Below are 15125 nucleotides of genomic sequence, written 5' to 3' on the forward strand. Positions count from 1 at the left end.
AAGATTTCCTACAACAACAAGCGAATATTCGTTGTGGGTAACGCTCGGACCAGGTTACTAAACGGGGAGGTGCTCGTGAGACTACACCAAAGCGAGCCTAGGCCTGACGGCCATCAATCGGAGCCCCGCCCAAGTCTTGAAGCTACCCATCATCGACATTTTCTTGAGCTTTAGCTTGCGACACCAGACGCTTGCTGCAAGTTTGCAAGCAATAAACTACCCTCAAATTCCAATCGCAAAAATGGCTAGAGGAGGTCGCGTAAGTACCCACTCGCCAATTCACACATAATCATATTCTAATGTCAAAGACAGGGCGGCAGTCGCAAGCCATTTCGCGGTAAAGGCAAAGGTCGTGGAGGCGGCGGCGGAGGTGGTAGTAGAGACACCCGCTCAGAGCCATGGTCCACCATTGAGCGCAAGAATGAGCTCTTCGAAAGCTACTACCGTATGGGTGGCTTTCTCGAAGAATCTGAGTTCGAAGAAATGTGGAAGACGCTCCAGGCCGACCTGCCAAACAGCTTCCGCTTCACGGGCACAAAGTCCGATGCGCTTGCCGTGCGCGAAATCTTCAAGCAACGTTATATCCCCGCAATCGCCGATAAAAAGTTCGAGGGCAAGCCTGTGCCACCTCCAGAGGCTGTCCAGGCCTTCCCGGATGAGCTGGTGTGGCATATGAAGACGCACAAGAAGATTATTCGACGACATGCGCCCTTTGCTGATTTCCAAAAGTTCCTCGTCGCCGAAGCAGCATCCGGAAACATTAGCAGACAGGAGGTTGTTAGTATGATTCCACCACATTTCCTCGATGTTAAGCCAGGCATGGTGGTCTTGGACATGTGTGCTGCGCCAGGAAGTAAATCTGCGCAGCTTGCCGAGATGATCCACGGCGACGAGGAGGAGCGCGTAAGACGTGTCGCAAATGGCGATACTGTCAATCTCACCGAGGAAGGCGACTACAGCGATGACGGCCGATCCACTGGCCTGCTTATTGCAAACGACACCGACTACAAGCGCGCTGGGATGTTGGTGCATCAAGTAAAACGCCTCAATTTTCCTAATTTGATTGTCACTCAGCACGATGCTTCGATATTCCCCTCGATCGAGCTTCCTAGTGAAAACGGCCAGAAGAAACAATACCTCAAGTACGACCGTATCCTGGCCGATGTGCCCTGCTCTGGCGACGGTACCGCTCGCAAGAACCCCAACGTTTGGCAGAAGTGGACACCCAAGGATGGACTTGGTCTGCACAATCTGCAATTGCGCATTCTCTTCCGAGGGCTACAAATGCTCAAGAAGGGGGGTCGCATGGTCTACTCGACCTGCAGTATGAACCCCGTAGAGAATGAAGCCGTCATCGCTGCTGCCATTGAGGCCTGCGGAGGAACTTCAAAGGTGCAACTCGTAGACTGCTCCGATCATCTCCCCAATCTCAAGCGCAAGCCGGGGTTAAACATTTGGAAAGTCCTCGACACCTCGTCCATCACAGCAGGAGGTGAGAAGACTGCGCATATGTTCACTTCATGGGAGGCCTACCAGAAGGCCAGGGCGAAGTATGAGGTTGAGGAGCCCGAGCGCCAGTTCTCCACCAAGGTCACCGCTAGCTGCTTTCCTCCAATGGCCAAATCTGAAGAGGAGCGCATCCCACTCGAGAGGTGTATTCGTGTTTACCCTCATCAGCAGGATACCGGAGGCTTTTTCATTGCAGTCATCGAAAAGCTGGACGATATCAAGGTTTCACAAGTGCAGAACCCAGAGGGCGCAGCGAAAGCCGAGAAGAAACAGAACCAGGTAGAGACCACGACTGACTCCACCGTCCCCACCCCCACGGAGAACGTCATAGAGGGAGATGTCACCATGGGCGAGTCCGAAGAGGTTCCCGATGCAGCAGCCACCCTGAAACGTAAGTTGGATGAGAACATGGAGAACGGCGCTCCGAAGAAGACCAAGACCTCGGAAGAACCAGTCACTAAGTCGACAGAAAACGGCTCAGCCGCCAAGGAGGTAGAAGAGACCGGAACGCAACCCACAACACCCAAGGAAGTTCGTCTTAAGCCCGAAAACCAAAGCCAAAACAAGGAATACTTTGAGTACCTAGCCAACGACGACCCTGTCATCGCCAACATTATGGACTTCTTTGGCATCTCCCCGCGCTTCCCTCGCGACCGCTTCATGGTCAAGAACAAGGAGGGCTTGTCGCTGAACAAGATATACTACACCTCTGCCTTTGCCCGGACCATCATCTCCACCAACAAGGACCGTGGCATGCGCTTCATCCACTGCGGTGTCGTCATGTTTGTCGCGCACAAGATCAAAGACAAAGATTACACACACGCCCCCTGGCGCCTGCAAAACGAGGGCATCCGCATCATCGAACCATGGGCCAGCAAGCGCATCGTCAACTGCACCAGCAAAGCAACGCTCCACCAACTGCTGTGCGAAATGTTCCCCAAGCTACCCAAGGAGGGCGACACAGGCCTCGGCGAGGTCGGCGACCAGCTACAGAAAATGGATGTGGGATGCGCCTTTGTCCGCATCGAGGCAAACGAAAAGGAAGGCATCCCATACCGCATCGTCCTGCCCATTTGGAGACACCCCGGTAGCGCCAATCTAATGGTCGACAAGGACGAGCGCAAGGCCATGCTCCTGCGCCTCTTCAACGAAAAGGACACGGAGATTATCAATCATGTCGCTGACAAGGCTCGGGCGGAAGCTGAAGCTGAAGCCGAGGCCGCGAGGGAAGACGCTGCGGAGACAAAGGTCGAGTCCAGGGACGCTGATGCTGATGCCAGTGATGCTGAGCAGGTGGATGAGATCACGATTGCGGAGAAGGAGGAAGGCGCGATGAATGTCGATGTCCAGGCTGACGCTTAGCACTTGGAGGACGGAAAGAAAGGCAGGAAAGGAGAACGTGTCACGCTGGTATGAGAATACGAAGGGCAAGGGAAGAGGAATCCTTTCCGACCATGACTGGTCTTTTCCCCCTTTCTTCCAACTTTGTTCTTATTCTGCATTTGCGGCTCGGCGTTTGTCATGGGAGATGGTTATTTTATTTTCATTTCCGCTTGATCTTGTCGGGGAAGAGTGTGGCGAATGCACAATATCTTGCAATATTTGTTGCAATACGCATAAGTACTGATGTTTTGTCTTGGATCTGGGATTTACTGCTTCGCCTTGTTCCTCCTCTTACACACACACACACACACACACACATACACACACAACAAACAGCAAAAGCAAGACCAGAAAAACACAACACAAACATCTCCATTCATAACTCCTGCTACCACTACTCCTTCCCCTCCTACCCCTACAAACCCCCCCAAAACAATGCCAGACCACAAACTGTGCTAAATGCCCACATAATCGCTCTGCCAAAATACCCGCGCACCAGAACCCCCTCAACATGAAACTATAAAACTTGTCAAAAAAGGCCGAAAAAACTCTTTCTATCGCTTTTAAAAAAAAAAGGAACTAAGCGGCGACTGCAGTGGCGGTAGGGGTACTAGGAGTAGGTGTGAGATTCCCGCCCAGGACATCTGGCTCGACGTGGACATGATCGGTATCGAGACCAGATTCCTCTGCGGTGTCGTTGACCTGGTGCACCGACTCATTGCCGTCTGGTTGGGTAGCAGGCTGTGGCAGCGAGGCGGCAGGCATAGTCGTGTTCGAGGGTTGTTGTTCGCCCACGTCCTCTGTCATCTCGACCTGATTCTCCTCGTCCTGGGCGTCAAACGACGTGTGATAGGGTGAAGGGCCGGCGGCGCTGACCGTCGTGGTGATTTGATGCGCGGCTTCCTCCGAAACGCCGAATTCTGTGGTGACGGTGATGGAATCCGGGCTGGGCATTGGGGGGACGAGGTCGCCCAGAGAACTGGCGCGCGTGTTGATAGCGTTGCCGCTGTTGCATTCGTTGCTGGTGACGGGTTCAGATGTCGTGGTAGCGACTTCTTCAAACACGCCGGCGAAGAATTCGTACATGGCTCCTGCCAACTCGTCGGCCTGGCCACGCTCCTCCTTGTCTTTTTCTCTTCGCGCAAGCTCGCGGAGCTCGGCGTCTTTTTTGGCCTTGACTTCGGCGTCGAGGCGACACTTGGCGCGGACTTGGGGTTTGCGAGTACAGGTCGGACAGTGATAGTTGACGGTGCAAAAGGTACATGTGCATGTTGGGTTGGAAGCGGAGCATTGCTGTTCAGCTCGTTAGCGACACCGCACATAGTGACCTACGGAGTAAAAAAAAAGGGAGTGTGGCGTACATCACAAACCAACACCGCGCACTCCGAGCACTCCTTGAGTAGCGCGGGGCACTGCGGTCGATTATCCCCCACAGGGCGGGGATATTGGCAGAAATAAGCGCCACAGCCTTCCCATTGAACTGGATGTCGTGGATTGCACGGGAGGGGAAGCGGATTCGTGATCGGATTGGGATTTGGTCGAGGTGAAGCTGGCCAGGAGCTTCCTTGACGGCCTCGGACGCCTGATACGCTATAGGATCGCGGCCGTGACGAGCTGATGGGTAGGTAGGAGAGAGAAGCTGCTAGATAAAACGGCTCATTTGTGGCCTTGGAGTTGAAAGACGTGCTCGCTGACATGTCCACAGATGTGAGCGCGGATGGAGCAAGGAGGATCTGTGACTGTGACATGGGCGTTTCCGAAGACTCCGATTCATTGTCTGCGGTTGTGTAAATGTCGTTGTGTGAGGTTGCGGTGGGCGTGCGTTCGGGATCCGGTGTATTGGAACGGTTTGGGCTGAATTCAGGGATGAGTAGGCGCTGTGGTGGCTCAGTGTGAGACAGTACGTGCTCGCGCTCGGTGTGGAGGTCTCGATAGCCACATTTGCGGACCTTGAGGGCTCTAAAGTCATGTTCCTTGCATATCGGATTTTTGCAGGCTCGACATGACACCTTCCACCTGAAACTCCTGTAGCAGTCTTGGCACAAACCCCTGGGACAAGTGTTTTGTTGCAGATCGAGTGATTCTTGCTTGAGATACGACAATATGTCGACATCCTCGCCAAGAACATACTCATAAAGGCCATTGCTCCTCAATTCACGGATATAGTCCACTGGCCGAAGCTGGTTGCTGAAATCCGGGTCTTCAAACTCCTTGATTCGTGGCAGGGGCGCTGCTCGAATTTTGTCTGCCCCTCGACCCCCTAATCCAGATCCGAGAACGGCGATACCGCCGCCACCAGAGAAGATGGGCTCCAGACAACACCAGGACATGTTCAGCTTTGGTGGCTCTCGGTTCCCTGGCGGCAGAGGCATTCCGTTGTGCATCATCCCGCCGTCTTCGGAATCCGACGAGTCGTCGTCCTGCGCGCTCTCGTTCATAAGGTTTGGAGAACGCGAGGCCCCAGGGGCCCACCAGAACCTGTCCTTCTCGACATGCTCTTCTCGAGTCCTGATTTCGAGCGAGGTCGTAGACCCCGACACATGCCCAAGCGTGCCGCCGACCGTATGGCTGTTTCCAAAGGCTAGGTTCGTGAAATGCCGTGTCTTTGCTCGTTTCCTCGGTATTGGCTTGTTGAATGCACAGCTCGCGCAAAGTGTCTTGCGACAGCCCATGCAGTGCATGCGGACACTGCAAGACTCGCAGCGCTCAAGGATCAAGTCGTCGCATTGTGTGCATTTGACTTGTTCTACAAACAGCGTGTGGCTTCTTCTCATGTGTGCTGGGACATGCTTGCCTTCTCCTGCAAAGTCTCCGTCCCCAGGACCGAGCGGCTCACCATCCTGCCCGGTATCGGCAATTTCCCACAATCGGCCATCGTGTCCGCCGAGTTTGGCTGTACCCTCGACTGGGCCGATGCGGTTGCCTGATCTCCAGAGCCTATCAAAAGGCACCCAGACTTCCTGATTTTGCGGTCCTGCTCTTCCCTGGTGATATTCTTTCCTCCTGTTACACCTGCCACCCGGGGTGGGACACCATGCCGTGTCGGTCCAGATGCCTAGCTGATGGCAGATCTCGATGAGCTGGTGGGTGGGGTCGGAATCAGAGTCTCTGCGAATCAGAGAGGCGGGGAGGTAGGGTCGTCGACGATGGTGTCTGCAGCGATATGTGTAGAGGGACTTGAGGGCCAGATCCTTCTGTTTCCATGGCGTGTCTTTTAGTGTGTAGGGCTCAAGAAAGGGGACAATGTGGTATTTGATGGACACGTTCTTGCAGCCGCGTACAGACAGATGCTGCAGCGTGTCGATGCGCGGCGCAAGCACGCTGCCGATGAGCGCGATGCCCGTCACGGCGGTGTTGCAGAGGTCCAAACTGGTCAGCCGTGTTCCATTGGGCGCGACAATCTGCTTGAGGAGGGCATCGAAGGAGTAGGCCTTGGACTGGCGCTCCCTGTTGTCGGGTGTCTCGTTGCCGGGCGAGCCCATGGCGACTGCGGGCTGGGGCAGCCGGAAGGACAGCGTCTTCCATGCCAGCGGGTAGTTGCGGAGGAAGTTGCGGAGATGGGGCGAGGTGTGGTAGAGTTCGAGGATGGCGGCGGTGGAGAGCTGGGAGAGGAGCGATTCCAGAATGGGAGGGTAGGATGTCACGACTGACTCGAAGAGACTGAGCGTCGCTTGCTGGCTGCCCGCGTCGCCAGTGATGACATGCTTCGGGTCGGAAGTAGTGGTGCCAGTGGTGTCTGTGGTGGTGAGGGTGGTGGTGATGGCGGTAGTGGTGACAACGGTATCACGGGTGTCGCAGTCCCAGAAGAGGTCCGTCTGGCTCTGCTGTTGCGTGCTCATTGCTTCTTTCCTTGGGAGGGTGGCGGGGGAGGGTGTGCGGCACAGTACACGGCGCTTATGCAATCTCGCACACACACACACACTCTCTCTCTCTCTCTCTCTCTCTCTCTCTTCTCTCTCTTTCTCTCTTTCTCTTTCTCACATGCACTCACTCACTCCAGCCAGGGTAGCCGTGACGACATGCAGAGGAGGGGGAGGGGGGGGGGGAGAGAGAAAGAGAGAATGGCTTCTGCAGCGCCGGACGATGGTGGTAGGGTAAGAAGCGGTCACGGTGTAGGAGGCGGTCACGGTGTCGCGTGTGGTGTTTAGAGCGGTCGGCGGTTTGGTTGGAGGGTTGGAGTCGGCGGCGGCGGTGGTGCAGGGCGCGGGCACGGGCACGGACCCTGAATGAATCAACGGCTCGCGCCTCCCGGGGGGCGATCTTATCTTTGCCTCAGGTTTGCTTGTTGCTTGCAGCTTCGTGTGTACAGCCAGGCCCAGGGAGAGGCGCAACTCGCGGCTACATACGAAGACCCATAACACCAATATCCACCCCGCCCACACACACTCACTCACTCACTCTCAAACTCGCAAAGACAAACAACGCCAAAACGGCCAATGTAAACTGCGCTCGTCGCCAGTGTGCCGTGGTGCCAAGGTGAAGGAAGCGAGACACGTATCCGGCCTCACGTGCTGGAATGCAGCCGTGCCTTGGCCTATCACGCAATGGCACATCGCAGTCGTCGCATGCAGCCCTGTGCAACAGCGGACTCTATCGTCTCCACATGGACCAAACGTATTGGTGGCCCTTGGTTGGGGGGGGATGGTGAGTTGGAGCAAACATTGTCCAGCAGACCGTCTTGTTGTCCAGCAGACCGTCTTGTTGTCCAGCAGACCGTCTTGTTGTCCAGCAGACCGTCTTGTTGTCCTGTTGTCCTGTTGTCTTGCTGTTCTGCTGTCCTGTCTTGTTACAAGCTCGCCGGCCAAGCTGCCTGCTCACACCAAGGAGCTTGAACACAAATGTACTAATAAACACAACACAAATCACACACAGCACAAGATTCAAAGAGCCCCTTCAGACGAACCATTGCATCCATTTCAATTCTCATCCGCAGCTTGCCCACAGTCTCCATCTACCACAGGGCGGGGATATCAAGGAATTCCAGAAGCATTCAAGAAAAGAGAACCCCCTTGAAAAAGGCCAGCAAGCCTAGTTCCTGGTGCCACTAGGACCGCTGGCAAGCGCACCAAATCCCAAAATGGGCCCAGCGCCCCAAATGACAAATTCAGACCATCCCAGGCTATACCACCGCCACGCAAAATCCAAATCAACTCGCTTGTACACTGATCTCCTAGGTATCGTGGTCGCCGAACGCTAAGACTGACCATGACAACGAAGAGAGAAGAGGAAGAAGAAGAAGAAACCCCAATCTACGCTTGCTACATGGCGCACCCTTGGGGGGGGTATGCATGCACATATCATTCGTCGCACCATGCTAGGTTGTGCTGTGTCTCTAGCAAGTCGCCTGTACATGTTCGGGACAATGAGTAAAGGGGGGTCATCGTCGGCTCTTGGACCACCGATCGCGACGCAATCTGATCAAAACACCCAGTTGCCGTCCGTGTCTCTATCTTCAAGACCATCGTAGAGAACAATGTCCCAATCCCGACCAAGCCCCTCTTTATTCTCAGGAGGAGGCCATAGCGAATTATGCACAAAAGAAAACACGGGAAGATGTTTTCCTACAGCAGTCGCGTCTAGCATCTTGCCAGCGTCCGAGTCGGCGTTGAAGACCGACTTGACGGGCAAACGCTTGAACTCGAGGTTTATGGTGCCAAAGAAGGGAATCGTCAGTCGCGCTTTGCCCGTACATTCTTTCCTTGGGTCAAGCGAGGACAGCACCTTCTTCAACACGATGCAACTGCGCGCGGCAATCCTCTCGCGAGGACTCGAGTTGCCTAGCTTCTCCATCTCGTTGATCAGGCGGCAGAGCATGGCGAAGTCGGTCCCTTTGGACTGTTGAACTTCGCTCCTCTCCTTCATGCCGAGCTCGATGATGATGTCCAGGCTGAGCGTAATGGCGGCGATGAAGACGCCAATCTCGCCGAACCGGCAGCATGCCTGCGTGATGTTGGCATTGCGGAGGGCGAACCATCTCATGACAACGTTACGACTCGCCTGCAGGGCAGTCACCTTGGAGTAATCGTACCGACTTTCCCGTGGAGCCCGTAGCAAGTAAGGCAGATGGATGAAAATCTTCATCTCAAAGTGCCACATCTGCACCATGAGTCTCTCCAGCGCCGCATGTGATTCTGGCGAGCGTGCTGTCGAGGGAATGTGAGGCACTTCCCAGAACTCCCGGGGCATTTCCTTCATGGCTGCCTCCAGCTTCTCGTCCAGAGCGAGGGCGGTGGCGTATGTTTGCGGCGAGACTTCGCGATCTAGTTCAGCAATCTCTTTGGAGATGGCATTGATCCGTGCCCGGTGAACCAGATGAGAGTCTGCATCTTCCGAAACGGGGTAATCGTCTGCACCGAGGGGAAGGCGTAGATGTACTCCGAGGTATCGGTCCAGATCCACAAGATTGCGCCAAATGACTTTTGCGTTGGACATGACGGGAATGGGTGGGTCAAGATCTTCTTGAGTGATGATGCGCTGGAATCCCATCAGGTGCGCAAGATTGAGGCCTCGTCGAACAACGAGCCAAGCTTGGCGGAGCGATGCGCTGTTCATGTGGTAGAGTCCAAGAAGCAGGATTGTCTCAAGACCGTGCAGAGTCATGACCACTTCGTCGGAGCAAGTGATGAGCGACGTAACGGTCGAGACGTAATTCTTCATGGTCAGGTTGAGATCGCACCTGCTGGATAGCCTGGAAATGTCAAACTCCGGTGGCAGGCTGTTGATGCAGATTGCCAGGTGAAGAAGAGTGCGAGCAACAATAATGGTTTTCTCTTGGGCCACAGCCTGGACGCTAAGTGCATACGATTGACGATCACTGTTCACGTATAGATTTGGGGACGGTTGATAGATGCTGTCTAGGATCATCCAACCATTCGAGGATTCGAAGATGATGTCTGCATCGTGCTGTGATGGTAACAGAGCGACCAGAGACTTGTGCGCAGTGTCGCCATTAGAAGACAGTTCCGTACTTTGCTTGTCAACCAGGGTCTGGGTTGCGGGCGCTGCAGACCACGTTTGTGCACCAATCTGTTCCTGTGAGGTGAGCACGGCTGACTGGGAGAAATAAAGAATAAAAATCGAGTGGGTTGACTTACCACTTTGTCTCCCGTCGAACAGGTACTATGCGAGTCGCTTGCAGCGGTCGGTACACCAAACTTGACCTCCTTGTCGCCTTGCTCGGAACTAGTAAGGCTTGGACTTTGCGGTGCTTCCAGGGAGGTTCCAAAGATGGGATTGTTGCGGCATACAAACTTCTCAAAGACTTCTTCGAGCTTGCAGAGCCTCTCCCCAAAGTGTTTTGCACCTGTACTGCTGCCGCTCTCGAGATCTCCTCGGCCGTCCCCGACACTAACTGAGCTGGCACGAGAGCTCCGTCTTGACCTGCCTCCGCTTCCCACCATCTTCCGCTTTTTGCCTATTGAGTGATTAGTACAACGCGTTCTGCAAGCTGCCCTTGTCCATGTCAGAGACAATCAACTCACAGTCCCATTGGGCTCGACGGAGGCTCTTGCAAGCCTTCCTCTTACTTGTCGTGCTTGCAATACTGACGGTGTCCATTACCATTACCATTTAGAGCCTTGTTCTTTTGTTTTTGTTCTTGCAAGACGGGATGGATACTTCTAAGCACGACTTCTAGTAAGCAGTGCGCGAGGAGGATCGACGCAGCCTTTCGTTTACAGCGGCCATGGTGCTTTCATACCGCAAGAATTAGGCTTGCGGCAAGAAGCGCTAATGTGGAGACACACAGTCGGCAACGACGTTGTTTCGGCCGTTGCATTCGTCCGCTCTTACGCAGGCCGGCACTTCACCTCTAGGCCAGCAAATCACCAGATGGCAACATTGAGGCATCGTGATGATCTGCCCCCAGCTGGATTAGATCAAAGACTTAGCCTACCCACGCTTGTACCGGTACCAGGGATGATGGTGCTATGCTGCCTATGCCATGAACCCTCTACCTTTGTGTCGCGTCCACTTCACACCACAACATCTGCCCCCTTCCCTTCGGTGCATTACATCTCACAGTGCTGGGTTTGTCTGACTGACTGTCCGTGAACCGGTGCCAGTCTGTCAGATCGGTCCTGGTGTTGTACACAGTGCTTGTCCGGCCGATGCGAGGCTTCCACAAATCGCTTAGCGCTCAACCTTGGCATCTCCGGTTCGCACGAACTGACGACTTCTGGCAGCATCTTCACTCATGTCCCATAGTAATCGGCCACTCGACTGCGGTCTCGTGGAGCGCGGAGGAGCGCTCATCCGGCCAAAGTTGCTTTTTCGGCCACCCTACCAAGGTTTGCTCTTAGGATTCACCGTCGCAGGCATTACCGGACATGCCGGATCCCAAGTGGTGGTGCATAGGGTACGGCAAGTGTTATTCGTCCGGGTCGCAATAAGAAAAGTGTCCTGGTCATAAGCCCTACCTTACCCGAATTAGTTAACATCCTGCAGCTAGTAAATTAGTACTACAGGGGATGCTGCTAGATGGCCCGCGACTAGTATTAATAGTATTAGTGTATAGTATTAGTAGATATTAGTATCTATACCTAGTTACGTAGTATTGCAGAGTTTTTACCTATAGTAACTAGGTAATAGCTATAACCTAATATCCTATATTAACTAAAATCTATTAAAACATACCTAATTATTATACTTTTTATCTTATAGAAATATTACTTACTTAATCTATATTACTAACTAACTTAGATAACTCTTAAGTGTCCTCTAAGGCTTTATATAAGGTTATTATAGAGCCCTATACTAGTAGTATTACGTGTAATACTAAAGTTTTTAATAAGTAGAGCTCTAAGTTAGGTAGTAACTCTAATATTAATAAGCCTAATTAGGTAGCTATATAACCCCTAGAGGATAGGGACAAAGATAAGGAGACTAAGTAGGAAGAAATATTAGATTCTAGGTTAAATTCTAAGCTAGTTATTCTATTTAATACTCCTAATATTCTACGTACGCCTTATAGCTATTAATATTATAATTACTACCCTTACTACTAGGATTATAGAGATATATAGGGTAAGGTTAGTAAAGGAGACTATAATCTTACTAACCTCTAGGACCTAATAAGTATTAAGCGCGACTATCCCCTACTACCTAAGGCTATCTACCTAAGCTTTAATAAGGTAATAGAGGCTATTAATAAGTAGGGTAGGACCTATAAAGTAGCGTATAACTACTTTAAGTAGGAGTAAGGTAGTTAGTATAGGCTTAATATATACTATAACTATAAAGGTAAGTATTATAATAGGAAGAAATAGTGCCTAAAGCATGCCTAGCCTAGGGCAAGCACTAGTAAATATAGCTACCTTATATAATTTTAGGTTATAGCTAAAGATTATACTAATTTAGGTAGTTAATAGAGGGTAAAATAGGCTTAAAACTACTAAAGTATTACTTATAATTATCCTCCTATAGAGAATTCCTATAGTATAGTAAGGTATTACTAGGTAACGCGTACCCTAGGTATAAAGTAGTAACTATAGAAGATTTTTAAGATAGCGCGTAGCTTAAAACAAGTATTATTAATACTATAAGATATATATCTAGATACTATTTTTTTATAGCAGGATATATATAATAAGTATTAGTAATAGTAGTAAGTAAAGCTAGGTAATAAGATAATAATAGAGGCGTTAATAGGTAAGTTAGATAGGTATAAGTACTAGCACTAGTAAGTTATTATAAGATTTTATTATAGGATTTTGCTAGTATTAAGGAAACTTTAGTGTTACTCCTACTTACTTAGCTATATATAGGCCCCTATATAGTTTATATATAGTAATAACACTAACTATTATAATATCCTATAATATTTCTTATAGTATTAAGGTTTTAATTTTCTTATTTTTTATTTATTTTAAACCTAAATATACTATATAGACTATCTAGTAGTCTATATATAGCTTATACCTTACTAATACTATAAAATAGATATAGTGTTAATTTAGATAACTATATTACTACTATTATTTTTATCTACCTAGGCTATATTTAACTGCTAAAAAAGTTACCTAACGCGCTTATTATTAACTACACTTTTAAGATAAATAAATATAACTTTCTACTACTAAATTTAGTAGGCTTAAGCAGTTATAATTAAACTATCTACCTTAGGGTTGCGCTTATTAACTACTAAGACAAGGCTACTTTTTTATAGGTGCTTACCTAACTCTATAACTTATTTACTAAGCACTCTATATCTATATAACTTTAGGTAACTAATTAGGATTAAGTACTTATTAACGCGCTTGAATTAGTATATAATAACCCTAGGATTCTCCTCTATTATTAGCACCTTAATAAGGATATTCTTGCCTATCTATACTTAAAGATTTCTGCTAAGTTTAGGTAATAATATAAAGGTTATATTTAGGTAGATAACAAGTATATAATAGAGTTTATAGGGCTCTATTATAAGCTACTTAAGTTACCTACTAAAGTAGACTACGCTAGTAATTTATAGAAGTGCAAGAACTTTTTAGCTACTACTACTAGTTATCTTAGGTAGTATTAGTTAGACCTTTATACTAATAAGCTTATAAGCTATTATATTAACTAATAACCTTACTTTAGGCTTACTATAATAAGTAAAGTAAAGGGCGCCTACTACGCAATTAAAGACTAGCTACGTAGTAGCTAGAGTAATATCCTTACCCTATTTAGGTAGTTACTCTAGTTCTATAGTAAATATATATATACTATAGAACTTATAAACATAGCTACTAATTACTAGCTTTATTTTAACTACTAGGGGTACCTATTTATAGTAGTATTTAGGCGTATAATAAGGTATACCCTATTAGTAACTATAAAAACCTTAATTAAAGCTTATAATAAGATATGCAAATAATAGGTAGATCCTACCTACTACTTTACTACCTATAATAGGGGATATACTACCTTGCTTAGTCTACCCTATTAGTATAAACTTATAGATCTTAAGCTTTATTTAATAGCCCTATAAGCTAGTAATTACTACCTATATTAGTAGGTTAATTATAGATAGGCTCCTAGCCTTATACTTACTACTACCCCTTATAAGCCTAAGACTATTATTACTAATTAACGCGTAAAACACTCTTACTATAAAGGCGCTAGGTAGTCTAGTATAAGGTGCAAGCCTACTATAGCTAAATAGCTTAATAATAATAACCTAGCCTTACTACTAGCCTTAATACTAGCCTATATAAGGTAGTAGTAACCTACTAAGTAGGTATATATAGTCCCTTACCTACCCTAAACCTAGCCTCTACCTTGCTTATAACCTCTACCTTTACTATAACCCCTACTAGCCTCTACCTATCTATAGGCTCCTTACCCTTACCTATAACCTCTACCTCTACTATAGTTACCTATACTATAGTATTATTACTAACCTTAATATTAATAGCTACTACTACTACTACTACTAACTTAATATATATTATATACTACTAATTTTAACTACTAAAATTAGCCTTCTAATAGTTAAATTAGTAGTTAAATAGGCTACCTATAGTAACTAGTATACCTATATTTTCTACTATAGTAGCTACTATAGTAGCTACTAACCTAGTTACACGCTCTATAACTACTAGCCCCTCTACTAAATCCTTATATAGCTCCTAGTACTCTAGCAGAGCTAGAGTACTATAGAGGCTTGTAGCTAAGCCACGTGTCTTATTACGTTAGATAATTATTTTTCTATAAGGGGTGAAAATATAGATATTGTAACAAGGTAGGCGCCCTACCTATGAAATAAATACTACGTTATCTCCCCTACCTGTACTACTTGGCTATGGTCCAAAAGGTACGCATGAGAATACTTAAGCTAAGTAATCCTCGCATAGTATAATATATATATCTTAATAGATAATAGTACTAGACCCTAGCGCTAACCTATAAACCTTGTTTAAGTCTAGCCTAGGCATCTAGTAAGCGCTAGCTTTTTTTTTTAGCCTAGCCTTATTACACTACCTCCCTCCTTAAATGTCTTAGTCCCTAAGACAAGTAAGCTACGAGCTCTTTAGCTAAGGGCAATATATATCCACTCTACCCTAATTAGGCTTAGCAAGCCCTAGCACTAACCCTAGAAATCTAGTCTAGCCTAGTCCTAAATAGGCCCTAGCACTAACCCTAGCAAATCTAGTCTAGCCTAGTCTCCTAAGCATAATTTAAGCTAGAGACAATCTACAGATTTAAACTCTAAACCTTTAGGTTAGCTTAAGTATTATATAACAAGGTAG

General features: G+C 48.5%; 3 protein-coding genes across 3 annotated transcripts; 1 reads left to right on the forward strand and 2 right to left on the reverse strand.

Annotated features, from left to right (window-relative positions):
- Nucleotides 1-241: 241 nt before the first annotated feature.
- On the forward strand, nt 242-2871 carry IAQ61_011426 (uncharacterized protein; the record flags this gene model as incomplete). The annotated part of the gene is made up of 2 exons (XM_066099191.1): nt 242-259; nt 313-2871. 2 exons carry the CDS (start codon nt 242-244, stop codon nt 2869-2871), a joined length of 2577 nt encoding a protein of 858 aa, XP_065950710.1.
- Nucleotides 2872-3471: 600 nt separating this feature from the next.
- Nucleotides 3472-6731, reverse strand: IAQ61_011427 (uncharacterized protein; the record flags this gene model as incomplete). Its single annotated transcript, XM_066099192.1, has 2 exons — nt 3472-4185; nt 4254-6731. 2 exons carry the CDS (start codon nt 6729-6731, stop codon nt 3472-3474), a joined length of 3192 nt encoding a protein of 1063 aa, XP_065950711.1.
- A 1579-nt stretch (nt 6732-8310) lies between these two features.
- Nucleotides 8311-10455, reverse strand: IAQ61_011428 (uncharacterized protein; the record flags this gene model as incomplete). The annotated part of the gene is made up of 3 exons (XM_066099193.1): nt 8311-9918; nt 9987-10306; nt 10374-10455. 3 exons carry the CDS (start codon nt 10453-10455, stop codon nt 8311-8313), a joined length of 2010 nt encoding a protein of 669 aa, XP_065950712.1.
- Between the last annotated feature and the right edge of the window lie 4670 nt (nt 10456-15125).

The sequence above is a fragment of the Plenodomus lingam genome (genome assembly GCF_022343315.1).
Source record: "Plenodomus lingam strain CAN1 chromosome Unknown scaffold_20, whole genome shotgun sequence".
NCBI lineage: Eukaryota > Fungi > Ascomycota > Dothideomycetes > Pleosporales > Leptosphaeriaceae > Plenodomus > Plenodomus lingam.